The sequence below is a fragment of the Hetaerina americana genome, unplaced genomic scaffold, assembly GCF_022747635.1.
Source record: "Hetaerina americana unplaced genomic scaffold, ioHetAmer1.1.p SCAF_1, whole genome shotgun sequence".
Taxonomy (NCBI): domain Eukaryota; kingdom Metazoa; phylum Arthropoda; class Insecta; order Odonata; family Calopterygidae; genus Hetaerina; species Hetaerina americana.
In genome coordinates this window covers 69,887,424-69,914,440 of record NW_027286069.1, presented here as the reverse complement: position 1 = coordinate 69,914,440, position 27,017 = coordinate 69,887,424, and the positions used below count along the sequence as shown (strand labels likewise).

Here is a 27,017-nt window from a genome sequence, read left to right as displayed (position 1 = left end):
GACAGACCACCAAAATTTTATCTTCTTTCCCATCTTTTTTTAAATATCTTCTTCTTAAGTCCCTACTACTTTGACCATGTTTGACCATATTCTGTTGTCTACCGAGTTTCTAAGTCATAAAAAACTATGCTCCACGTTAAAGTTTCTGCAGTCTCTAATTCATATCCATAATTAAGGTTCTGTCATCACCCTCCCTCCCTTTGTAAAATATTTTAACATTCTGCTTCCTCTGCATGAACTACTTTGAAGATCTTCAGCCAAAACACGTATAAAGGTGAATTGTTTTACTTGTTCAAGGTTATGCTCTCCAAATTTAATGCTTAACTTAGGCTACCTATTTCCTGATTATCTAATTACCATTATTTTATTTACATTGATACTCATCCCATAACAAATACATTGAAATTATGTGATGGGAGCGCCACACGGTGGTTATTCCGGGAACTTTTTGATCAAGGTAGTATGTTGGGTATGTTTAAAGTTGAACTGTAATGCTATGTAAATGAGAATGTTATGAACTGTGCGAGGGAAGGAGAATGCAAAGTCTGTCAGTGTTCGAGTCAATGTCTCTTGTTTAATCCAGCTGCCCTTATCTGCTGATATATTGAAGAATTCTAATTGGAGTTAAAAAAAACTAAAATAGCCCATCTAAAAAATTCTTAAAGAATCAATCTTTTAATAGTCTTACATGAACACCCTTACTTAGTATTTTTCCACCCGGAAGGTGTTCAAATCTTATTTCTCCAATAACCCAATCACAAATATTTTCTTCTGGTGACAATTTTTCAAAAATTAAGTCTATCATTTTCAAATTTTATCTTAATCTTTATGAACAGAAATAATAATGTTAATACATCGGCAAAAAGATTGATATGATATATTTAGTTGAAAACCTCAATTTCCTGGTATCCTTGCTTTGGTGAACACAATACAATTCATATAAAATAATGTATTTAATTGTTAAATTTGTTCAATTCTCCAATGACATTTAGGTGATATACCTTAGTTTTTTTTTAGTTAGCCAACCTGATTCCTAGAGAGAAATTTCGAATAGCTTTTTATTATAATAATAACTTAAAAACATTCTTGAATAACACTAAAGACAAAATATGTACGCAAAATAAAAGTGGTGTGTATAAGTTAACTTGTGGGGACTGTGGTGCTATATATATATAGGTCAAACGGGGAGGTCATTAAAGACACGGGTGGAGGAACATAAACGCTGTTTTAGAACTTGTGACCTAAAACAATCGCACTTCGCTAAACATTTATGGGAAGAAAACCATGGGAGTGATTTCAACCCAGAACTGTTACACAAGAGTGAAAAAGGAATGATGATGGACAAGTGGGAAGAATTTGAAATCAGAAATAACTTAAAAACGGGTCATGTGGTTAATGATTTATTGTTTGAATACCTCTCCCCAATCCTGGAAGTACCCCTTTCCCTCACAGATAGACCCGACAAACCCCCCCACCCCACCCTAAACCATTCAAACACCTGTCCTGACACTTGACACCCCTCTTCCCCCTCCCCATCAACGCCAATTGCAACTCCATTTTCTTTCGCCTCCTCCTCGTCCCCCTCTCTCACCCACCCCTCCTCTCCCTCATGATTGGTATATAAGTGAACTGCGACTGATTTATTTTGTACCTGATGATGACGCTTGAGCGTTGAAACCGGTTATACGCTAATAAAGGACAGTGGAAAGTTACTTTGTATTCTTAATTTCATTAAAATGAATTTCCACAAGGTTGAGCCAGAAACAATTGAATATGTTGATGCAAGTTAGGGGAACCTTAATGTATAAACTATAAGCTGGATGATAGCAAAAGGGATATTATAGACAGAGAATGTGTTAAATGCACTTGCATGCATATGCAGTTCTCTGAAAGGTTTCATTCACCGAGAGTTATTCATTTGAAGAAGGGTTTGGATTTTTTGGCATACATGAAATTGTGTCCCCAACCCACTGTATTGGCACCCATGATTCAGCTATCCACTGTTATCAGTGGCCCAAAAAAAGCAGAAAATTAAATTACATGCATATGATGGATAAAAAGCACATCAGTAGTAGTAGTTTTTAGGGGAGGCGACCGACAGCTAAGGTCATTTGCACCATAGGGGATGGACAGGAAAGGATGAAGGGTGGAGAGAAACCCGGCGTCGGCATTAGCCTACTGTTAACGAAAGGCGCCAAGGGGTCCGCAGTTTAACGTCCCATCCGACGGATGGCATACTTACTCAAAGGGCCCTCCACAAAGCACCTCAAGTAGGGATCTAGATACCTCTGAAAAATATTCAACACTGCCGGGATTTGAACCCGCGCCATCAGGGTGGGAAGCCAGTATGTTAGCCCCCACACCATCTCGACCCCCAAAAGCACATCAGGTGCATATGGGAAGGCCTAGAAGTACCCTGGCTGACCTACAGATGGCGGTAATTGTTTGAAAAATATCACTGCATTAGAAAGTATGCAATCTATACAGCATATGTTTCCAGTTTGAGGACGGTATGTTGTTTAGTATGTGTTTGGCAGCCATCAATAGTGAACGTTTTCAGTGAAAATGGAGAAAATTGGTCATTGTTATATGATACAATACTTTTATTTGAAAGGCCTCAGCCCAACCACTATTAAAGCTGAACAGGATTCTACTCTGGGTGAGTCTGCTCCTTCCTTCACCACAGTAAAATATTGGGTAGCAGAGTTTAACTGAGACTGTAGTAGCTCTCAAGATGAGCATTGCATTGGTCGACCAAATGAGGTGACAACTCCAGAAACAATGAAGAAAATACACAAATGATACTGGATGATCGTCAACTGAAACTGCACGAGCTAGCAGATATAGTAGGCATTTCAAAAAGTGCGGTACATCACATATTAACTGAAAATTTGGACATGAGATAGCTGTGTGCAAGATGGGTGCCGCATTTGCTCACACTCGAGCAAAACCAGTGTAGTGAAAGTGTTTAGCAAAGTTTCACAGCTACAAAGCAGGATTTTTGCACCATTTCATAACCATGGATGAAACATGGGTCCAATACTTCACACCCGAGACAAAAGAAAAATCACAATAATGGATTCAAAAGGGAGAACTGCCTCCAAAGAAGGCAAAGGCCGTTTCGTCTGCAGGCAAGTTCATGGCATCAGGTTTTTGGAATGAGCAAGGGATAATTTTCATTGACTACCTTGAAAAAGGAAAAACTATCAATGGCAAGTAATAAACAAACTTATTGCAACCTTAGAGCAAAGAAATCAAGCAAAAGCGGCCGCATCTGGCTAAGAAGAAAGTGTTGTTTCATCAAGGCAATTCACCAGCTCACAAATCCGTTACTGCAATGGCCAAAATTCATGAATTTAAGTTTGAATTGCTACCTCATACACCTTATTTGCCAAATTTAGCCCCCTATGAATTACTTTCTGTTCACAAACTTGAAAAAATGGCTTGGTGGTCAAAGATTTTCCAACTGTGAAGAAGTGATGTCAGTAGTTAATGGCTATTTTGAGGAGCAAGACAGTTATTATAAAAAGGGTATCGAACTTATTGAATATCGCTAGGAAAAGTGTATTGAGCTGAAAGGATATTATGTTGAAAAATAAATACATTTTTTCCCAAAATTTTTGTGTTTTCTCTGTAGGGTCGGTTACGTCTGGGATTACCCTTGTACTAAAGTTTCACATATAGTACAATTCACTATTATTTTCTCCAGTGTCAGTAATGTCTTCCTTTACATAATTCATTCATTAAACCAAATCATATTTATGTATTTTGCATGAGTATCATATTGTATCAAGCATTTGGTATTTTACTGTACACGTTTCATATGACTGCATTATCCCTTTGAAATTATGTACACATTTCCTTTAGATATGGGGGCATTATCATGAAAACCAACAGGGCAGAAAATAAATTGAAAATGTATCACAGGTTTATATGCAATATTTTGGACTTCCTCACCAAAAATATATTTCCTGACTCCAGTTTCACGGCAATATATACATACGTACAGGCAAAATCTATCTGGTGAGTTGCAAGAGGAAAATTAACCAGTAAAACAATATAGGCAATTAGCAACTGATAAATATCCCCCACAAAATGTTTTAGAGCTGCTACACTAGGAGTCAATGGCAAAAAATCTGTCCTACAATTCAAAGAAATTTAAGTGCTTAACATTCATTGTATCGCTATACTAATCCCAAAAGAAGTGCACATGCAATTACTTAACCATGGAATCAATATTTTAAATATTCCAAAATCATATGATCAAATACAGAGGCAATGGTATATTATATGTAATTCAGTTACAAATACTGCAATTAATTACCTCAAGTTATTAGCTACACTATTATGCTACAGTTGTGCATACCTTAACATTTCAAGAGAAGAAAAAATGTCATGGAAATGTTATTTAAATAAATTAAATTTATGACACATTTTTGTAATTAAACTTTCAAGATAAGTTAAACTTTTGGAATAATTTATATTTTTTTAGTTTCTCAGAATCTGATAATTAAAAATGAGATGATATTTAAAGCATTAAAATGATACTGACATTTTATGAAGGTACATTAACAATGCCTAAGTAATCTCATGAAATATGATTTTGAATTTCAGTTCAAAATTCATCTATGTGTTTCAATCGAGATACTGTTAAGAGAGAGTTAACTGGTCATATTAATAATGAAAAAATATAACAAACAATGTAAGTCTAAATATCTCAGCACATATCATACCACCCACTACTAATGTAAATGCATGCAAACTCACCAAGGAAGAAAGCTTTTTCCACTGTTTCCAGGAAATCTGGTCTTATGAAAGCACAAATACTATACATTTGTAGATCCATGTAGATGAAAGAAGAAACCTTCTAAAGAATCAAATTTATGTTATACAAAATTAGTGAATGAAATCATGACATTAATAAGATAAGAAAGTTAAAAAGCTATAAAAAATCCTTTACCATAGCAACCTAAGCCAAAGTAATGAAATAAATAAGGCACCAAAACCACTTACTAGATAAAATGATTAACTTGTAATTTATATTTCACCAAACTTGCATTAGTGTTCCTTTAGCTTGTACTAATTGTACAAGCTAAAAAAAAAACAAATAAATATGCACTTAAAATGCAAATATCTAAGCATCAACATTTAAGTTTTGACCAAGTGTTCAGTACATTCTTTGAGATTGTATACTGCACAAGATTTTGAAAACATTCTGAAACAAGTTTTGCAACTAACCAAAATTTATAGACATGCTCATTCCAATCACTATAAGAGAAACCTTGTACATTTTTTGCATCAACAACTGATAAAAATATACACTAGACAACTAAAATTGAATGCAAGTACTGATGGTGCATTGTGATCAGGGTTGTGAAATGTAACCAAACCACTGAAGCATTTGGTTCAATCTGGGCTTAACCCATTTTATGTCATGCAATTCAAACCACATTCGCTAATGGGATGCAGTTCAGTTCAAGATGCAATTGAAGCCTTTCCCACAGCTTGGACTGCAATGATTTCCTTAACTTTGGCAATTAATTAAAAATAGCCAATTTTTAATTAATTACGATATTCCACCATATGCCTGAAACATCTTTTTTTAACTTTGGTCATGTTTTCTATACCACATCATGCCAATGCACTTCTTTTCTCTCGCCCTTCTCCCGGCTACCACCCTCTGAACTACTGAGAATAGAATTTAGATGGGATATTTGGGGGGTGATGTGTTTGAAAAGGGGGGCATTATAAGAGATACACACAGTAAACAATGTCCTGAGCAGTTAAATCCAAGCTTGGAAAGAAAAATTACCCTTACATCGCAAAAGAGGATTACGAGGAGAGTGGGAACAGACTGACTAAACAGCCATAAAAATTTGATGGTGTGGGAGGAGTTGCTTAGGAGGAATGGAACAACCCAGAGGGCAGTTGAGTGGGATCCACCCATGGAAGGATAAACCAGGCAAGTGTCCCTCCCCTTGATCAAGTCCGAATGGGTGGATAGAAGGGGGAAGGAGTTGATTTCTCCAGAGAAAAAGAGAGAGCAGTGATAAAGATAGTAAGTATTGGGACATCTAGTAAATCTTACTCTTTGCAATGCATAGTGCACTTATGGCTAATGGGCACACAAACAGTAATTTAGTATTCTCTGGACTATGGGAAATGAGATGGATAATTGCTAGGGGAGTTTGCCCACAAAAGAAAGTGGTTTAAACTTTTTAAGGGGGCTTCTTAAGGGAGAGGGGTTCTTATGTGTATACTCTGAAAACATATGGTGAGTACATAACAATTTTTATCGATTGTGAACTGTAACCAAATGATTTTTTTAAATTTGAGTCATGGAATTCTTTAAAAGGTTCACTTATATCTTGGTTACAAACAGCATTTTATTCCAAGTTCTTTTTTAATCAGGATTAAACCCCCTCTGACCTCCTTCGTGAAATAAATAAATGTTACATTTCACAACCCTGACAGTGGTAATAGAATCTAATTGGATGTGTGAACCAACAAACAAAAGGGTTTCATGTGATAGCATAGCATGGCCATCTAGTTTAATTAAATGCAATTGTTATAATCATATATGACAATAATAAAATACCAGGGAATAAATTTTTTACTTTCTGCCGTACAGTAAATGGATAAGTATGATTAGTATTCCACTCTGCCAAACATAATTATCAATCAAACAATTACTGGTTAACATAAGAAAATTATTCATAGCATGCACACCATGTTAGCACTTACACTGGCTCAATAACTCTCAGTGGAAACGCCTTGGCTTACTGATGGTTGTGTATGCTCAATCTTCTATTTTGTAAAAAATAAATTAAAAAGTACCTATTATTATGCAAACTAGAGAATCAATGAATGATTTAAATAGCTTATGCGGGAATATAAAAAGTTAAATACTTAAAAGTTGATTCCATTGCATATTATTGGCATACTTTGGAAAGGCATTCATTTAATTAATTTAGGTATTTTCATCATAATACCCCAAGGGGATCACCACAACACATGGACATGCACTGGAGTGTATATGAGGCAATTTACGCATGAAAATTCACAATAAAAAAATCACTCAGATTGCTTGAAATTTTAGCACTTGGTCTTCTAATTACCAGTTAGGTGTCCTTATACCACCAAACAATTTTGGGGGAAATACAAAATCAGAAAAGGTATATAGTAATTCAGATATGTGCTACACGGTTAACCTAGCTGTCAATGTGGAAATCCGATATGAAAAAAACTGGATGCCTGATGAGCACACCTGACCAGGAATTGTTTAAATCGGAGATTCTCCCCTTGCTAAATCTTATATTTACTATTCATGATCTGGGCCAGAAGATGTTACCCTGTATGGAAAGCAGTCACAAAGTTTTACTCTGTGGGACAGAAAAGTTTCTCTTTTTTTTTTGTGTTCCCATGGAAGAGGTCTACTTCTAGGGGACGCCAAGTAACATTGAATGATATGATAATGCTATGAGGTGGCTTCTGTATGCTCCGACATATAGACCATTACTGTGGCTCAATGTTCCACCAAACAATAGCATATCTTCAGGGGAGATTATGCTCCAGAAGACACAGCTTGAAGAACATAATGGCCCATACACAGCAACATTCAGAGGTCACCCTACCAGGGATATCATATATTCAAATAGACTAGTGTTTACTTTCATTAAAAGCAGCCTGAATGTTTAAGTTGACCAGATGATCTTCGTTCGAATCCTGGGCGATGCTTCAGAACCAATGTATTGGAAATTCAATCATTGGGAATTTCTGGATATGACACCGTAAAACACCATGTGGCTAAGGGAAGGGAAATGCCTACCCATACCAAGTCACCTGTAAGCTAAGATTAGCCCTCAACTTTGACGGTGACGTTTGATTTTAAGTTGCAACCCGGCACAACTAGATCTAACAGAATGCCATGGCATTCCATGATGCATGATAAGATTCAGATAAATAAGGCATACATTTATTCAGGCTCATTTTTAGCCCTCAGATACCACCTCCTGGACACAAAGAAACAGCTGCCTTGTTTGCAGCAGAAGCAGAATATTAGGCCTTCACTCATGACATTATTGAGGCTTTATAAATCAAAAGGGTACTGATCGGAATTGGACACTAAAGAAATGATGGACCAGTTTGGACGATGGGAATCAACAATGCTTAAACTCAAGTGCTGAAGAATCTATTGAATGTCACAAAAAAATCGAATGCCAGTTACATTTACAATAATTTTATTCTGTACCATACCAATTATGAGAGAAGTGAAGCAAATAAAATTCATCGTTATATCAAATTCAGAATGGCAGACATCGTACCCTAAGCTGTGACGATGACAAGGTAGAAAACTACTCCTAAATCGAGTTATTAAAATATTTAAAAGATCACTGCACACAGCCGTTTGGTATAAAATATTTTGTTGAAGTGAAATATAGTCCTTAAATTTATTTCATTTTTTACTAAGGGGAGCTGCCCAAGTACATATAAAAAAATTGAGGCAAAAAGTTACATTTATGAACAAAGCCGTTCTTACTAAAAAATAGATCCCTACTTAAAGGTTCTACCATATGCCTCAACCTAAAAGTTGCAAAAAAATTCTAAAAAACGAAAAATTAGCTTATTCTATATTATTTCATCTGTTAAAATCTCAACAGTTTTTATATGAGGCTCTTTTAACACAAATTATTCAATAGCCAGGTATCCCTATGAATACCTACCTATGCGATACATGAGACAATGAGGTACAGTAGCTGGACCATTAGAACCAACTATTTAGTGGTCAAATTTTGGCTGCACAAAAGTGTGATGACAAACATTCTAAGTACACCACATTTGATTTTAATTGCCAGAATTAAATTCAATAAACCTTCCAAATGAAATCCAATCAGAATTGAAATATCCTTAACAATTCTTTCACTTCAGAACCCTTATGACACTGAAGCAATGCATTACCAATGAACCAACCGCACAAGCATACCCTCCTACCATCTACCAAGAGCACCGTCTCTGATTGGGTAGAGAAACATTAAGGAACTGTTGTGGTAGACGAAAAAAGAAAAAAAAATATGGCATCTTATGTTCTAGCCTGCCTCAGATAAGTTTAAGCTCACTGCCACAAATAACCAAGTCAAAATTGTACTTGTGCACTGGCATGAAACACCCGTTAGGCTATTTCAATGGTGGAATGTAATAATATATCTCGATGTTATTTCAACTTTCCCCGCCATGAGGCATGAACATGAGTATGAGAAAATCATGTTGACGAAAACGCCCACCTGTGGTATCATTGGCACTAAGGTCTGTGCTTCAAAAAATACGGACAGCGAAGCCTTTTTTTCATATCCATCAACATTTCTTGCCCATTTCGCTGTGACAAATGGCATCTATAGTTTAAATTTTGAAATGTTGAATCACAAAAACTGCGCAACTATGATGTCATCTCTTCCTTCTCCATCTATTCTCTTTTGTTCGTTCCAGTGTGGGTTCGCGCGTAATTGTGTCAGAAAATTATTTTTTGGGACTTGGTTGAAAACGCGGGAAAAATGGCACAGAAAAGCATAACGTAAGTAATGTAATACTTTTGAGGGTTTTGTTGTTTTCACTGTCAATTAAATAAGTTATTAAATATTAAATAGGTTCCATGAATTATTGTTTAGATTAATTTGCATAATTTTAAACAGAATTGGCTTAGTACTCTTCAGGACATGCCTTCATAAATTGTTATCTCGTTCTAGGACTTTTTTCAGTCGTGTTTCCAATGTAGAAACCAAAAAAAAAGATAATACCGTGGATTCTACCGCAGATTGGTAAGTACTTCGTATTTGGCATTGTTTGATCAAAATTTAAATGTTGTCAATGTTTGTTGTTAAAGCTACCAGTGCAGTTGGTGTTAAGTTTTTGACGAAATTGGAGATAGGTTGAAAGCTTTGTAGTGTTTAATTACTTCGGTATTAGGTCACCTTCCATGCAATTTTCATAAGTTAACTCCAAGAATTTGTGCTGGAAGTTTGGGACAATTCATGAATCCAGACTTCTACAAACTTAACATCCGCATCTCTTATCATTAAAACAACATGTAAACCCCATATGCATGACTGGGGAAAAAGGTCTTCAAATATCTTTATCAATATTGTTGTTGAGTTGAGTGCACATCAACTCTCAGTAATAGCGTTTCATCAGGAGTGCGCTATCAATAATTTTAGTCATAATCGTCGGTGGCTTAATGGTGAATATCTAATGGATTTTGATGGAAGATGGCCGGACTATTATTAGCTGTAATGTCAGAATACTGGTAAATGATACAATTTTGAAAACGGCTAAGTGTCTTAATGGGAATGCAATTCATATTTAATTTCGGTACTTGTAACTCCTCCGAAGTACGAATACTCAGTCTGGCTTTCGAAAATGAATGTGTAACATTTGAATATTATGAGCAAATATGCATTGAGTTTATTCAATCAAGTTAACGCAGGCATGGTAATGCCAAAAGTTATCTTAGACACATTGAAAAATATGAGCAAATCCATATATTTTTAATTTTGTTTTTATTTTCTGTGATCATATATAAGATATCATTGTTGATAGATTGATTACGGAAATACCTTCTATTCAGTTCTGTGATAAATAACAGATAAGGCATTCATAAGCTATCTCAAAATCATATATTGATAAAATTTTATTGGTTGAATATAAGTAGATGGCCTAATCTCTCAAACGAATATTTTTTTTTTCATTCTACAAAATAGGAGGAGGTATTTATTTTCATTTTTGCATTAGTATAACAATTATGGGGTTGTGCAGGTAAACTGACTGAATCATACTTCTTCAAACTACAGCCCTTCTTTTTTAGGTCATAGTAGTATGGTGATCATCTCTTCAATTTATATAAATGTCGTTCCCCAACATTAGCATAACCTTCCATTATGAGTGTGCAACTCTTCATGATGAATATTCATAGATATAATTCTGAGGAATTTGAGTATCCATTGAAATATGTGCAACTCTTGACAGTCACCAATTTGAGTGAAGTAATGCATGTGGAAATGTATAATTATTAAAGTATTGTCACAAATTCAAAGGTTCTACTGAACTACATGGATACCCAATTCTCAAAATTCTGGTTTTTTCACACTTGATTGGTCATGTATTTTTATTTTCCAAGAAATCTTATGTTTATCGTGGAAATATTTAAATTTCTATTTTAGCTTAACTTCAGGTTGAAGTATTAAAGCTTCAAGTTTATTTTACCCAGTATATCTTATATTTGAACGCAAGTAATTGGCCAGATGCATATTGGGAATCGGATGGCACAGAGTTCACAAAGTAGGGCCCTTATTGATGATGGCTATCAAATGGTATGGGCAGGTGTGGTAGCCTCTTGAATAGAGCCTTTGGATACTGACCAATTGCAGGGCCTGGGTTGAAATATGGGTGTCTCTGGATGCCCTCAGCCTTAAGCTGGGTTAATTTTTGGATATATCAGCATAGGGAAAGGAACTGGCCCCTCTAAGCTGATGCGTGAATTTCATCTCACATAAGGCTAAGTTAAGAGGTGAACTCTACCTTCTCCTATCAAACCAGCATTCGCTTATTCTTATGGTATACTGGCAATGGGGTTGAACCTGTCATTTGTGAACCCATTTTATGTAGAGATCCATATGGATTACGCTAATTAAACTTATGGTTATTGTTTGTAAACACTGGCAACATTTGAATTTTGTTGACATCATTCATGGAAGTTAATGCCCCATTTGTGTTCATTTTTTCATATAGATTTTATTCTCGGTATCAGGGTGCATATGCACACCAGTTCTTTGATTTAGGAGACAGACTCTAATTATGATGGGATAGGTATAACATTACCCTGTAAAACGAAATGCCTTATGAGATAAACAAAAATTTGATGGTAAGTTTAGTCCCTGTTGCTTTGAAAGCATGATTTTTTGCCACCTGGTATCCCACATTCCTGCTACGTTATGTATGTCATGAACTTGGCATGTTAATTATTTTAACTCCATTTTCTCAGTCAGAGGTGGAACAGAAAGATGGAAAATATGGGAGGATTTTTAATGTGAAAAACTGGAAAAGTAAACTGAAAATATAATTTCTCTAACAAAGTCAAGCATGACTTTTTTGGAAGTATATGACATCCATAGTCAAAACGAATTTGACTGCAATTTTACTGGGCAAGGCACAACACATTACAGTACACTGATGAACATACATGTTCAAAGTTACAAAGATTAATGATTTATATGGCTAATGAAGGAAAGAAGAGTTAGGGTGGGAAGGTTAGGGAGAAGGGAAATTAGGCATTATCCAACAAAATCATGAAAAAAATTCTAAAAATTCAGTAGACAATTGGAGTATTGTTGAATAACTTATCTGTTAAATGTAGAATAGAATATACAATTCAGTTTGAATAATTTTAAGATTGGAATGGTTAGTATCCACATGTGCTGTGTATGATAGTTATTTGCACTTTGGTTTAACATTTCAATTAATTCTCTTCCTGAAAAAATGAAAAATTATGATATTAACTTAAGAAAGATAAATCATTTTTTTGACTTTATAGCAAACATATAGCTTTGCTTTATTGTATGCCATTGTAATATATTTGAACTGATTGCTGTGAGTGTAACTAGTCTTACTCTGGATCTTCCTGCCTACCCTTATCTCCTGGAATGAAAATCCTTTTATGCAAAAAACTCAGTACCCACTGATAAATGGATTACATTGAGCCTTAAAAAGGCACATCATTGGTGATGGCATGGAAACACTGCTCTTCTCGTCTGTTGGTGCTCTTGAGGCCTATATATGGATCCAGGTGTTACTGCCACATTCCTCTCACCACTCCCCCAAATGTCCGCTTTCTCTGCAGTGACTTGGCCAAACCAGGAACTTCAAAGCAATTTAATGATACAGAGAAAGATAGCCCAGTAAACAAGGAATCTACCAGAAAAAGGAAGAGGAGCAAGAATGCAGAGGCTGAAACAAAGTCTAAAAGGTTTGATCTTTAATTCAATACATTTTAATTTTCCAAATCTGAATAAAGACTGCCAAAAATTTGCATCACAGTGCTGTCATTTTTCACAGTTGCAGTCATACAAAATATTTTAATTAATTATCTGCTTTTCCTCATGTTTACTTCTGTTTGCATTCTTAAAGCTGCTATTAAATATTTGAGAGGGAAATAATGCTACTCATGAGATTTGAATGAATGCTCTAGACGTCTGGGATGGATGTCATAAATTTGATTGAATTCTCCAGGTTTATCCCTGGCTCCAGTTTCAAAGCCTCAATTGTTGGAGTAAATCTTCAAAATAATTATTGTCCAACTATTGTCACATTTTCTCTTGCATTTGCCCTTAAACTATGTTATTATTTACTCAAATCTGAACCTGTACAATGTGCCATCTTTTATTAACTAAGTGCATAATTTAAACTAATACCAGTAGTCCAATTGTAATAATTTTTTTGATTAAGCTGTGATTATCCACAATGTAGACTAGATGCAGTAGAGTACTTATAATTAAGCAAGTAATTTATGGAACTTTTTAATGCATAATTTAATTTCAAACTTGTAGAATCTTAGTTTTATTCTTTATTTTATTATTAGCAAATTTTATCATATATATACTCAGTTTACAAATAATTGGGAGTTACCTCTATGTTATATAAATTGTCTCATCAAAGGAATTTTGCAATGATGTTGTTTCTAGGCCATGAAGCAGTAACTCCAAAATACCTGTTCTATGTTACACAGCTTACAGAACAAAGTATATACTATAGGTTTGCATCTTATTTTGATGCCGTCAGTTAGTACTTAGCTCAAATATCCTCATCATATGACCTTAGCTGTCGGTCGCCTCCCTTCAAAACTACTACTATAACTACACCACTGAATGAAAGTAATGTTGAAAAGTATGTATATATTTTTAGCAATGGAAGTAACTAGTGTTTTAAGTTTTGTAATCCCTACCTGTTTGAAAGGGTTATTATTTTGTATGCAAGTAAACAACTTAACCCCCTCCAGCTTCAGCATTTGCCAACATAGACTGGCGATGGGAAAAAAATCAATTTTTGGGAAGATTGTCATCTTAAGAGGTAATCAACCAAAGATCATCCTTGTCACAAGGAAGAGCATAATCAACAGAGCCTAGTAATGATGGAAAAACATTCAATAACTGTAGTGCTGTAATGGACGTATTCATTTGATATTACGTTTAAGAAATATGGGTTGAATTCCAATTATATTTGAAATCTACGACTGATTAGCAACTGTGGCAGTCTTATCAAATAATCTACAAGTATTGTTAAGGAAGTTCTTTTGTAATGCAGGGTCATGGAAAAAATGTCCAAAACATGCTCTCATGAGTGAGTTTGAAATATAAACAGCATATTTGCATTATTTTGCAGCCAGCAATTTTTGTTTAAAAGTATAAGGAGTAGTTAAATAAACATAGCAGCACTTATGAAACAGGTGGAATCCATGGCAATAGTATGGTATAGTTGAATGACATTTGTATGGTATGTTCCTCCTCTTGCTGCTGTGGTGATTCAGGTGCTCCTCATTACTTATTTTTATTAATTTACAATAATACATATGATGAAGCATTCTTATTACACTGGTAGTTAAAAGGCGACATTCAACATAAGCAAAATGTGTAAAAGAACCTCTTGTTGCGAGAGGCAATTAAAATTTTAAAAGGGTCATTTCATGTCAGTACATCTACTGTCTATCATTTAACATATTGTTCATTTTGACAACTGACAGGGCAGTCTGAAACCATATCTGAAACAATATATATGATGAAGAGAGTTCCTTTACTTTGAAATTTTAAAATCAGATTTTCTACTCCACTATTCACATATCATATCTAACCAAAATATTCACCAATAAACAAGGCCTACAGCAAAGAATAAAATCCTCTAAAATATCTCTTGGGGAAAACTTTTATGTTCTGTAGTTGCTGTACAATTTTCTGAAAAAACTTATTCTCTCGGGAATATTTGGCTATCAAAGAATCTCTTAATAAGATACCTAGGTTCAAGTATTAGTACTTAGGGAAGGTGACCGACAGCTAAAGTCATGTGTGCCTTAAGGGATGGACAGGAAAGGGTGGAGAGAAACCCGGTATCAGCATTAACCTACTCATAACAAAATGTGCCAAGGGGTCGGCAGCTTAACATCCCATCTGACGGAAGGCATACTCAAGTCAAAGTGCCCAAGTTCACAAAGCACCTCAAGTAGGGATCGAGATACCCCTGAAAAATATTCAACGCAGCCGGGATTCAAACCCGGGCCCTCTGGGTGGGAAGCCAGTATGATAGTATCTACGCCTTTGAAATTCCTTTGTACTGAACATCATCAGTATAGAGATTTTTTTCAGGAAGATCATAATATGGCATACAATATTTGGTTAGTCATCGTCATCTAAATGACCTGCAGACAGTAATTAATGTAAGCAAGTAGACAGTAAGCAATGTAGCCTATCATAATGGGAGAATTTCGGAAATGAGACATGATGGAAATACCTTTCAAGTGACATAGAACTATTTGGAAGGAGAGTGGACTACACTTACTGAGAAGATGCTTTGTAGAGAATTTTCGATATAAAAATTTTTTGTTATCAGTGATGGGGAGGTTTTGGCAATTTATTTATTCTTCTTAAAATGTGATATGTACTATTGGCATTGTTTGAGTTATATGCAGGAAGTTAGTGGAAATAGTTGTGTAAATACCTGCTGGCTACAATATGTTGTAGTTGCTACCGTGCATTAAAAAGGTGGCTGGACAGATATTCAAAGTTTACCATTTTTGGTCTGTGTTTTTTACAGTCCAAGAATTCCAATGCAGGATTTGCCTGAGCCCACAAATGATAAGAACCAGCGGAATGTTTCTTCAGTTAAATCCTCTCCTAGAAAAAGTCCAGCAGCTGCAACAAATTTGGGTAAGAGTCACAGTTTTTCTTTATTTTATATTTATTAATTCTTCTGAAAGTTTTGAGAAATTGTTTTTTACGCGTAGTTAAAGAGTAAAAGAAACTTGTGCTTTCTTATACTTGTAAAGTTATTTTGCCTGCTTGTTACTAAACAATTAACACACCATATTAGATTTTTCAAATTTGTTTTTGTGATGATGGATTTATCTATTCACTTTGTAATTTTTGTCATTTAATAAAACCATTGACAACAAATTAATGATTGGTATTTTTAAATAGGAGATATGGCAATGATATGAAAAACACTCACTCTTTGTATTAGCCCTTAGGACTAGGATAACAAAAACTGGGATTTTAAGTTATTGTTAAGTCTTAACAGGATCACCATATGTTATAATTGATTTACATAAATAGCTTGTTTTAAAAGCACCATTAAATGTTGTCTTCCTGATTAATATCACATATTCCTCTACCAAAATCCATATTCATAATGGGCTAACATAAGTTAAAGGTACTGTAATACTTAATAAGTTTGTATAAAAAGTATTGGGAAAAGTTTAGGAAAAATAGATTTATTTCAGATATTGCTACAATGCCTCAAAATTCTGCTAAGTACAACTCTTGAGCACCAAATTACTTACTTGGCTCCCTGGTAGCCGTATTCCAGAAGGTCCTTAAGGGCATATGTGCAAGCTTCTTTGATGGCACTGAAGGTCCCATGGTGATGTCCTTGGAGTGAGGATTTAACTTTTAGGCTAGGCAGTAGTCTGCTGGCACCAATAGTAGTAGTAAGTAAGCTAAGTAACTATAGTAGACTGTAAGGGGGTTTGGGAATCATCGTCATGCCATTTTTTTGTCGAGTAGTCTGTTAATTTGGAGCAGGTTTGGCTTAGTGCCTCAGGAAGAGTTTAGTGCAGGTCTTTTGCATTGTCAAGTTTTAAGTGATAATGGTGTGAACTGTTATCTTATCATTGTCAATGCAATCTGCACTCATGCACACACTTAACCAATGGTCTTTGTTCAGCACTTAACACACATGTTGCATGTTTTTCGTTGGTTCTTGACATCGACTGTAATTCAGTGAAGGGCTCATCCTCCACACTCTCGACCATCTTTGAAGAGCTTATGATACTTAAAAACTGCAGTTTATGACATGCTTTCATCCTTGAACTCCTGGCAAATCATGATTAACCTCTCTATACACAATTTCCCCAGTCCAGCGCAAAATTTGATGGCATACTGCTGTTCGATCGTTTGCTGCATTTTGCACTTGTACTGAGTCACTCAACAGGGGTCCACTAAAAACATTATCTAGCGTGATCAAATGCTTGCACATTGGTGCTTTGCATGCATTGAAGGTCAGACCCCCCAACACTGAGCCTGTGCACTGCAACATGCAGTCACATCAGGAAAAAATGGTTCCTGATCTCAATAGTTTCAGCCTCAACTTTGTGGAAGTTCATTTTAATAAATGAAAAAGAAAAACTTTGTTCCAATCCACCACTTTATTTCAGGTACGACTAGTACCAGACGCCGTAGCGTCAAAACTAGTCGTACCTGAAATAAAGTGGTGGATTGGAACAAAGTTTTTCTTTTTCATTTATGGTTCCCGATACTTTTTATCCAAACCATGTGTATTGTTTTTTGTCTGAAGAACAGCTTTAAATTAGATTACATTGTCACAATGCAATTGGGATTGCAAATTGTGTGGTTATTTTCATTTAAATTCTCATTATTTTAGTCAATATGGGTTAATTTCTTAATAATTTGATTTTATGTGGAGGGATGTACACTTTAATAGCTATTTGATTGTTCCTTTTATTGTGACAGACTCCAAGGCCAAATCTCCTCCTGCCAGTGGTGGGAAGTCCATTATGGAACTCATGATGCAGAACGCCAAGAAAAAAGCCAAGGATGAAAAGGAAGAGAAGAAAGTGACAGAGTCAGAGGTAGTTTCAGAGGCTGATGACAGGGAAAGTGGGGACAGTGAAGTAAAAGAAAGCAAAAAAGAGAAAATAATTGATAAGAAAGGAAGTGCCTGTAAAGGGAACAAGGACTCGCCTTCAGGATCCAAAGGGAAAAAATCTCTTCCTCTGGAGGAGGAAGAAGAGGCAATGGTAAGGGTTTGTAATGTTCATGTCTTAGGGTTTGCTTTATGTTCACATTAATTTGAGGTTATCAACATTTTGGTATGTTTTTGATCACATTTATTTGGCTCTGGAATATAGCTTTAGATTGATCCCATAGAAGTAATGGGTGCATTTCATTATTATGAAATTTAATATTACAAGAGTTTGACTTTATATTCCTATTGAGAAATTGTTCCGTAGAATTTTCTGAACTCTTCACCAGTGCAATTCTAATGTAAAAGTAGTATATAACTATGTACTATATTATCCATTAATATAAATATGACTGGGAATAAGTGAAAAAGATGATAATGATACAAATTTATAGCCAAAGCCACCAGAAGGATCTAGGGCTTAATGGACGTAAAAGAAAGGGAAAGGGTAAGATACCCCTATGAAAAAAATCTCAATCCTAAGAGGCCCATGTTTGAGCCAGAAAGTAATACCTTTTTCAATTGAACTTAATAGGAAAAGCAAATATTTTCTGTGTGGAACATTTTTCTTTTAATTATTATAATATGGCCTAGTTGATATTTGATTATGGGACCTGAACTATTTACTACAATATGACCATTGATTAAACTTTCCTGTTCGGTTCTTTGTATTTTTCAATGAAAAAAATTATTTTAATCATTTTGAAATGCTATTTTTTTACTACTATTTTGTTGTCATTTTGTAAATGATAAACACGACATGTAAGTACCTTCAAGATGGTATTTATATCTTCAGTATTGCCTGAAGCCACATGCAGGATCACAAACTACTACTAGCTGAAGGTTTAACAACTATTGTTAGCATTTGGTGCTTCAAAAGAAGTGCATTATTTATCCCAATTATCTTTTTTGTATCAGTTCAAAGACCTCTGGTTTATGTAATGATCGTATTAATATCTCTTTAATGAAAACACAATAGGAAGTGGACGTGTCCCCAGCCGTAAAGAATAAAAAGTCCCCAAAAGGGACAGGAAAAGGAGCGAAGGGGAGACCAAAAGAAAAGCAAAATCAAAAGGTTGTCTTAAAGGTGGACATAAAGAAGGAAGTGAATGCTGAGGAGGATGAAAAGGAAGTACCTTCTTCCCCTAGTGCAAAGGAAACAGAGAGGGTGAGCAATGAGGATGAGGACATCCCCAAAGTTTCACGGAAGAGGCAGTCAAGGAGGCTGTCATCATCTTCTGAGGATGAGGAAGAGAAAGTTGAGCCAAAGCCATCAACTAATTCTACCAGTGTGAAGGAAGAAAGCAGTGGAAAGCCTTGTCACCCATTTTTTGGTGAGCGGAATAGAAGACCCCAATTTGTAATGCTGTGCAAGCATTGCGAGCTGACAAAATGCTCTCCTGAAGGTAATGGTGATGTCCCTGTGTCTAGTGATGTACCCATTACCAAAAGATCGATTTCTGTCTATCCACTAATGCAAATTGATTAGTGGGTTAAAAAATAATACAAGATGTTTGCTCAGCATAAAAATTCTAAACTTGCTAACGTAAGAGGGTATTAATGGTGGATATATTTTAAAATGTACACAATGGAGTGTCTTCACACTTCCCATGTGTTAAACTCCAAAAAAAATTCAGGCTTGTTCATGACAAAATTTATTTAATTGCTAAAATTATATGCACATTATGGTATCATATGATGCTAACGGGGTACAGCGCATGGGATGTGAGGACATCAGTCATGAAAAAGGAGATGATTTATGTTATGCGGAGGTATTTATTAGTTGTTGTGATTACTCCAACTGTGTAGTGCATGTAGCTTTTTTCCCTAGAAATCACTGTACATGTAGCATTGGACGACTTGCAAGATTTAGCTCATAGCATTCAGTTTTGCTGTGACAAGAAGTTAGGATGTCGGCTTTGCTTTAAAAATAATGTAGTAAAACCAAATGTAATTTCAAGACCCATAATTTATTACACTGATTAGTCAGTGTGCAAAAAATTTATTTATTTACTATGGTGGACTAGTGAACCTTATATATTGCACCTTTCAGAGCCATTTGAAAAATATGCCCACTCGATAATTGCCGACTTGATCCCTAGGAAATTTTTGTGCGCATTCATGCCAATGCTATTTTATTGCATTTAACTTAGCTGATTCACACATAGTTGAAATTAAATGCTTTGGATGTATATTTTTTAAATGTTATCTTTCCTATTCTATCACCTCATGAGTCCAAAATTCAAAGTTTTTCAAAGAGAGAGATTAAAAATAAACACAGCCGGAATAATTTTCTCTCTGAAACTTAATGGATGCTTTTCTTTGGATGTTATCTTTTAAATTCCATGCATACATTATGTTTTATGTGACTTCTGAGAGTCAGTCTTAGATAGTTCTTTAATTGAGTAAGTGTGGCATGTTTATTGAGCAGGTGGTCTACTCTTTGAGTGTTGATTATGTATCATGTATGTCGCTCCCTTTTCTGGCTTCTTTTATTCTACATTTATGTAAAAAATTTGAGCATCTTCTAAAGTTAAATTGAACCTTTCCTTATCACTCAGAAAGTGCTATGGCCTTAATGCAGAAGCAACTTACTTCCGTTATTCAAGTATGTTCTCCATGTGATGTTATACTTTTGCTAATCTTTTCCTTTTTCTAACTATGCCTGATCCATCCAACTTAAGGTTTGATGTATGCACATTTCTTAATGATCATGTAATTGGTACATCACTAGCTTTGTGATTCCATGAGTGTAAGTATTTATTTTTTTAGTTCCTGTTATACCCAACCTGGATGAAAAAATGCATTTTTTGATAAAAAAGAATGCATTGAATGAGTATATGAGACCTTATAATATGGCCATAATGAAGGTTTAAATTAACTCTCTTCAGTGAAAGATGACTGCTACCTGTTGAGTCTTTTTTCTTGACAAATTTCGCCTGAAATGTAACGTGATGAAAAAGTAAAAGAGAGGTGTTATTTCACTCTAGTCAGGCCTCACTTGAAATATGCCACTATTATTTGGGATCCTTGGGAGAAATTTTGGCAAAAAGACCTAGATAAGGCCAAGAGAAAATCCAATAGATTCGTGAAAAATTGTAATGATAAGAAGACATATGGGACAGGTCTTTCAGGGGACTTGGGATGGGAGCCACTTGAGATTCAAAGAGAACAAGTGAGTATTATGAGAAACATTCGTGCTTTTCCACAGGTTTATTGTAACGTACGACGCGTTTCAGTTCATCGAACCATCTTCAGGTACAAGACAAGATTCAACTGATTCAAGTGATGCATCAGATTTATGCCCATTTGAGGAAGAAGGGGGGAGGTGATGGTTTGATGAACTGAAACGCATTGTATGTTACAATAAACCTGTGGAAAAGTGCAAATTTGTTTCTCATAATGACGAACTTCCACTACATCTCACCTGAATCTGTTGAATATATTCAGGACAAGTGAGACTGACTTTTAGAAAGGTTCAGAAAAAACGAGTTTATCAGGGACACTAAAGAAATCATTATGGCCCTGCACTATATAGGTAGATCAGACCACAAAGGAATGATAAGGGTGCTAGAGCCCAGCACAGATAGATACAGATGCTCATTCTTTCCCCGGACAATCGGGAATGATTATAGTAAGAATCCAAAGTCAATATAGAAGTACTAAATACATTAAATTTAAAATTTGGGGCAAAATAAGCGTTGTATTAACATATGTTATATTCGTACGTGCATGTGTGTTTTAGTTCATAGTATATGTATTTGCATAAATGTAAGTTAAAAAGGTTTTTGCATGAATATTTACAACTGTATGGGTGTAGATTGGCATGAATTTTTGAGTTTTGCATGTGGTTTTATTTTCTTTTACGAATGGCAATCTAACCCCATCACTTTCATCTTTGCTGAGTACTATGTAGATGTAGAAATAAATTTTCTAGTGACAATTAATTTATGGGGGAGGTATGAATATACATAGAAGAAGTTCAGAATCTCATTGAATGAAGTAGTTGTTCACATCTTGTAGAAATAGAGTCGGCCGCCAAATGATGATGAACAGACTGTAATATCAAAAAGATATTTTGAAAATAATATTCATTTTGCATTCAAGTCTTAGGATCTTGTGTCAGTCACAGATAAGATTTTGTATTAGAAGTACAGCCATGCATGCTGAAAAGATGCATGTAAACATATCTCACTGGAAAATAGAGATGTATTCCTCATCTGTCTTATATGCCCAACCGTTGATGATAAGTCAAACTCTTTGAGATCAATATCAGTGTGGTCACTGTCATGAAAAATTAGTAGAAAATTCAGGCAAAAATCTGGAATTCAAAGGGAGAACAGTGTTCCATTTAGTTAAGAGACCATTTTGTGTTTGGATTAAGCAATCTCTTTGGAAGGGCCTAGTAAAAACCTAAGTGTAAGTTGTTCAATATTAGGTGATATTAGTGGTATATGCAGCATTGAAAGATGGGTCCTATTAGATCACAAACCCAGGAGGAAAAAGGAAAAACGACAAAGGACAACATTTTTGTTGTGAAAATTGGGAAAAGAACGGGATTGGAAGTCTAGAGTATGAATGGCCACACTCAATGTGTGAATTGAAATTTTTGTCAAATGTAATCAACACAAAAGCTATTTTTATTAAAAGTTGTTTTGTGCAATGGCAGATTTTTTAGCATAATTCTAAATGTGGTACTTCTCTTCTAGTTATAAAAATAATAATGTTTATTGGTTCCCATAAGACCTGTTTGTAACAAGTATGGAACACATCACATTGTCTGCTCATATTCTTCGTAGAAATCACAGAGTGGATATTGTAGAGTCTGAATACATCTCAATGTAAAAGTATAAATAAGTGTTCGGATTACTAGAGAAAGGGAAATGAATTCATCAAATGTATAGGATTGATGATCAATAGGAATTAATATAGTTTTATTACACATTTCTGTAATCTGAATGATAATCTTTTGTATAATTGCAGGATCTTGCAAAGCAGAAACAAAAAAAGCTGAATCAAAAGTTGCAGTGGAAAAATCTAAGCAGTATGATCCATCCAAATCAAACTACCATCCGATTGATGATGCCATATGGTCTCATGGAGAAAGGTAATATGCTTATTTGATTCAAAAAGTCTGGAGAATCTCCTATGGACATTCATCCTTATTTATGCGTCAAGACAATGAACATCTTGAAGCCATGGCTGAATTGAATGTTTTTTTTCAAATGGTTGTGAAAGTTAATGGTGGCTATCAGCACAGATAGGCATTGATGCCATGAAGATTATATAAGTTTAAAATTTTGTGCCACAAATGCCATGCAGAAATTTGTTAAATTCATATTTGGAGTCCCACAAATTCAAAATCCTGGAGAAAATGACTTGGATCATGATAGAATCATAGAATTAAATTCTTGAATTACTCTTTATGCTATCTCTCTCAATTTTTTTAAATTGTTCTGTTAATTCATGTTCTGTCATTAAATTTTGGTCTTTTTTTGCAGTGTTCCATATTTAGCACTAGCTAGAACCCTTGAACTTATTGAGGGAACTAGTGCAAGACTGAAGATTATTGATATAATGGCAAATTATTTGCGGTCTGTGATTGTTCTCAGCCCTGAGGACCTTCTCCCCAGTCTTTACCTATGTCTCAATCGTCTTGCTCCAGCTTGGGAAGGTATATTGGCAACATATCTTTAAATTATATATATATACTGTATTCAAAGTGCATAGTCAAACCCAAGGTTACATGGGTAAGAGCTTATCTTTTACCAAGCCATATGGCGCATTAAGTGAAAGATGGGCCATTTCCCTTCACAGCACCACCTGTGGTTTCTCTGGAAGACCTGTAATAATGATAAAGCTTAGGTGAAGGTGATAAGATCCCAAATTATACCATCGCCCAAAAAATAAACAATTTTCTCTTCATTAGCTAAATACTCCACTCAATATGCTGCTATGCCATCTCTTGTATTAATGGGATGCTCGAATAGAATTTGAACTGAGGCTTTTGTTTTGCTGGAGAATTGGTTTCGGTCAATTAGAAGCCCGAATGGTTTGTCATAGAAGGCAATACTCAAAGACTATAACTTATTTGTAAAAATGGCCAATAGAGCCTCAAGCAGGAAAGAAAATGGACAAAATGCATCAGATAAGGGAGCAAAATAAGCTGTGAGAATCACTTCTCCAGAATATACGTAGTGATTACAGGAGAAGCATTGAACAATGCAGACAAATTTGGAAGCCACGTTAGCATCAGTAAATCACAGGAAAAGCATATAATCAATTATGTCCATTATGCCAGCAATTATTGTATTTCCCAAGCCCATAAGACGAACTATGATTTTTCAGGTTAGAATTAACAAAAAATTCATTGATCAGGCCAAAAAGTATTTTGTCAATACTTAATAGGAATAAATTAGAATTGTTACATTTTTACTATGTATTTTTATTACATTTTGTGTGGATGCTGCTTTTGGATGCCCAATTTATTAATTTTTGCCACCACTGCACAAATTGACTGAAAGAGGTATGTAATCTTTGCCAATATAAAGAAAAGAGGGCAACTCAGTATGTTAGTAAAAGTTCAGAGTATTATTAAGAATTGAAAGTAGATAGACTTTTATTGGGGTCGTGGTAAAGCGTTTGACTACTGACCGATTGGTCAGGCCTCTCTGGGCACCCTCACCTCCGCCCATGCTGTGATTTTTCGGATATCAGATCTTCCTGGGAAACCATAACTGGCACAGGGAAAGGAACTGGCCCGTACCCTGATTTGTGAATTTCACACTCCCTATAGGGCTTATTACTGGGTAAAGTCCACCATCACCTACCAAATCAACCTTAGGGTTAACCATGTAAATGTTTCATTTTCCCATTTCCATAAATTTGTGAAGACTTGATTTGAGGCATACACATAGATGGTGGAAGTTCCAATTTTCAACTTCCACTCCAATCGAAGGTTTTTAAATGGCAAATTCACTTGCAATTTCTGCTGGTGTTCATGGCTAATGAAAATACATATTACATTCTTATTGTTGTTGCATTCATAATAATTATAATAATGTTAATTTGAATAGGTAAGGAATTGGGTGTGGCTGAAACAACATTGATGCGAGCTGTAGCTCAGAGCACTGGTCGAACATTATCTGGTGTCAAGGAGGAAGCTGTTCGCAAGGGAGATCTCGGCTTGGTGGCCGAGGGTGCTAGAGGCAGTCAGAGCAAATTAGCATTCACCAGCATGGCAAGCAGTTCCAGATTAACATTAAAGAAAGTTATGTCGGAGCTTAAGGCAATTGCTGATCTAAGTGGACAGGCTGTGAGTTTGTTGTACATATCATTTTCTTATTGTCAGTTTTCTAACTTAAATTTCTAATCATGCAACAAAGTTGTTGGGGAAAAGTTTTTCATTCTGCTTTTGTTCTGATGTGTTTAGATGTTTTTATTCTGTTTCTCATTCGTAAGAAAGGCTCATTATAGTTTTTTCCATTGCAGGCAATGTCTAAAAAGTTGTATCGCATTGTCACCTTATTTGTGGCATGCCGTGGCCCTGAAATGCGGTATCTTGTTCGGTCATTGTCTGGGAAGTTGAGAGTTGGTCTGGCAGAGCAGTCTGTTTTACAGGTATGTAGATTGAGGTATTATTACCTCTTTAAGTGTGCATTGATCTAACATCATGATTGGATTCCTAGAAATATCAGTTTGAGTTGATTCTTTATAATTCAAAATAGGTTTTACTGTCTAAAACAAGTTAACTAGAAAAATATGTTGTTTAAAAGTAGTTATGAGAAACTTGAAGACTAGCTTACAGCTGTCATATCATTATTTCTCTTAAAGTTTTAATTTTTTTATGTTTGCTACTGGTTAGCTAGGTTGGTTTTCTCCAAAAATATTTGGTCCACCATTGTATATGATACAATTTTTGAATTCCATGAAACTGCAGGAGAGTCCGCAACAGTAACTTTTAACCTAGTCATCCATTATAAGTCTGCATTGCAATGCAACAATTTCAAAGTGTAAAGGCGAATGATTTTTACTCACTAAAATTGTTGCATTGTAAATTAGATTTTTAATTTATAAGTCACTGTTCCCTTCTTGTAGATTTCTGAATTGCAATTCAATTAGGCATTGTACAATTATTGGAGAAAGGCCAAATTTTCTCATGAAGTCACATTCTGTATCAACATTCTTTTTCCAGTTCCTAATGCAGGATAATGAAGTGTCATAATTTCATATGGCAGCTGATTTTCTATTTAGTCATTGTCTTTGATTGCTTTTAGTTTTTCACTTTGAGTTTATGTTGAACCATACACAAATATTCGCTTAGTAAATTTGAGACTTATCATTGCAGCTGATAACAAACATTTGTGTGAAGCAAACAATATATTGTAGGTTGGGTATTCATTGTGCTTGATGGTTTTGAATGGCATGCTAACAATACTTTTCCGACATTCTTAACTTGATTGCTTCATTTAGGGCTTAATTAATCAATTAAGCTTGATATAGTGCAGACATGTTAGCCCTTCCATGCTGGAAATCATATTGACTGAGAGAAAGTAGAGCATCTTTCCTGGGATGTTAAGAGTCCTGTGCACTTTAATTTTTATTGTGTGCTCTGGTTATATTGATACACAGAACTTGTGATGCACTATGTTTTTTAATCATAGTTGCTGCAATTTTTAATCAAATCTGCAGAATATTTTACCTGAGAAGTGTTTTGTTAAATCTATCAGGATTGTGTTCTGTGGGTGTAGTTTTCTGTAGTCCTCGTTTATTTCAAAATGTATAAATGTAAAATTTTCATCGCAGGCCCTGGCATTGGCTAGTACATTAACCCCACCTTCACAGAAAAGTGACTCATTCCCACCACCAATACTTGATGCCTCCAACGGTCGAGGAATTTCATCTGATGCTTTCAAGTCAAAGGTTGATGCAAGTGCTCTTCTGGTGAAAACAGCATACTGGTGAGTGTTTGAGATGCTCTTAGTCAAGGGCTGGCATTGTTTTCA

The 27,017-nt window shown here is 35.3% G+C and overlaps 1 protein-coding gene across 3 annotated transcripts in view; it reads left to right on the top strand.

Annotated features, from left to right (window-relative positions):
* Window positions 1-9,471: 9,471 nt before the first annotated feature.
* The window catches only part of DNAlig1 (DNA ligase 1), a 33,401-nt gene continuing 15,855 nt past the window's right edge, over window positions 9,472-27,017 (top strand). The window contains exons 1-11 of one of the 3 annotated variants that reach the window (XM_071591199.1): window positions 9,472-9,568; window positions 9,741-9,812; window positions 12,887-13,012; window positions 15,847-15,959; window positions 17,781-18,067; window positions 18,992-19,418; window positions 22,996-23,119; window positions 23,514-23,686; window positions 25,089-25,327; window positions 25,504-25,632; window positions 26,818-26,972. In XM_071591199.1, coding sequence (XP_071447300.1) covers window positions 9,549-9,568; window positions 9,741-9,812; window positions 12,887-13,012; window positions 15,847-15,959; window positions 17,781-18,067; window positions 18,992-19,418; window positions 22,996-23,119; window positions 23,514-23,686; window positions 25,089-25,327; window positions 25,504-25,632; window positions 26,818-26,972 — 1,865 coding nt within the window. In that variant the 5' untranslated portion in view covers window positions 9,472-9,548. Of the gene's footprint in view, window positions 9,569-9,740; window positions 9,813-12,718; window positions 13,013-15,846; window positions 15,960-17,780; window positions 18,068-18,991; window positions 19,419-22,995; window positions 23,120-23,513; window positions 23,687-25,088; window positions 25,328-25,503; window positions 25,633-26,817; window positions 26,973-27,017 lie in introns of all 3 variants that reach the window. The other 2 variants (XM_071591196.1, XM_071591209.1) reach the window with 2 other exon arrangements.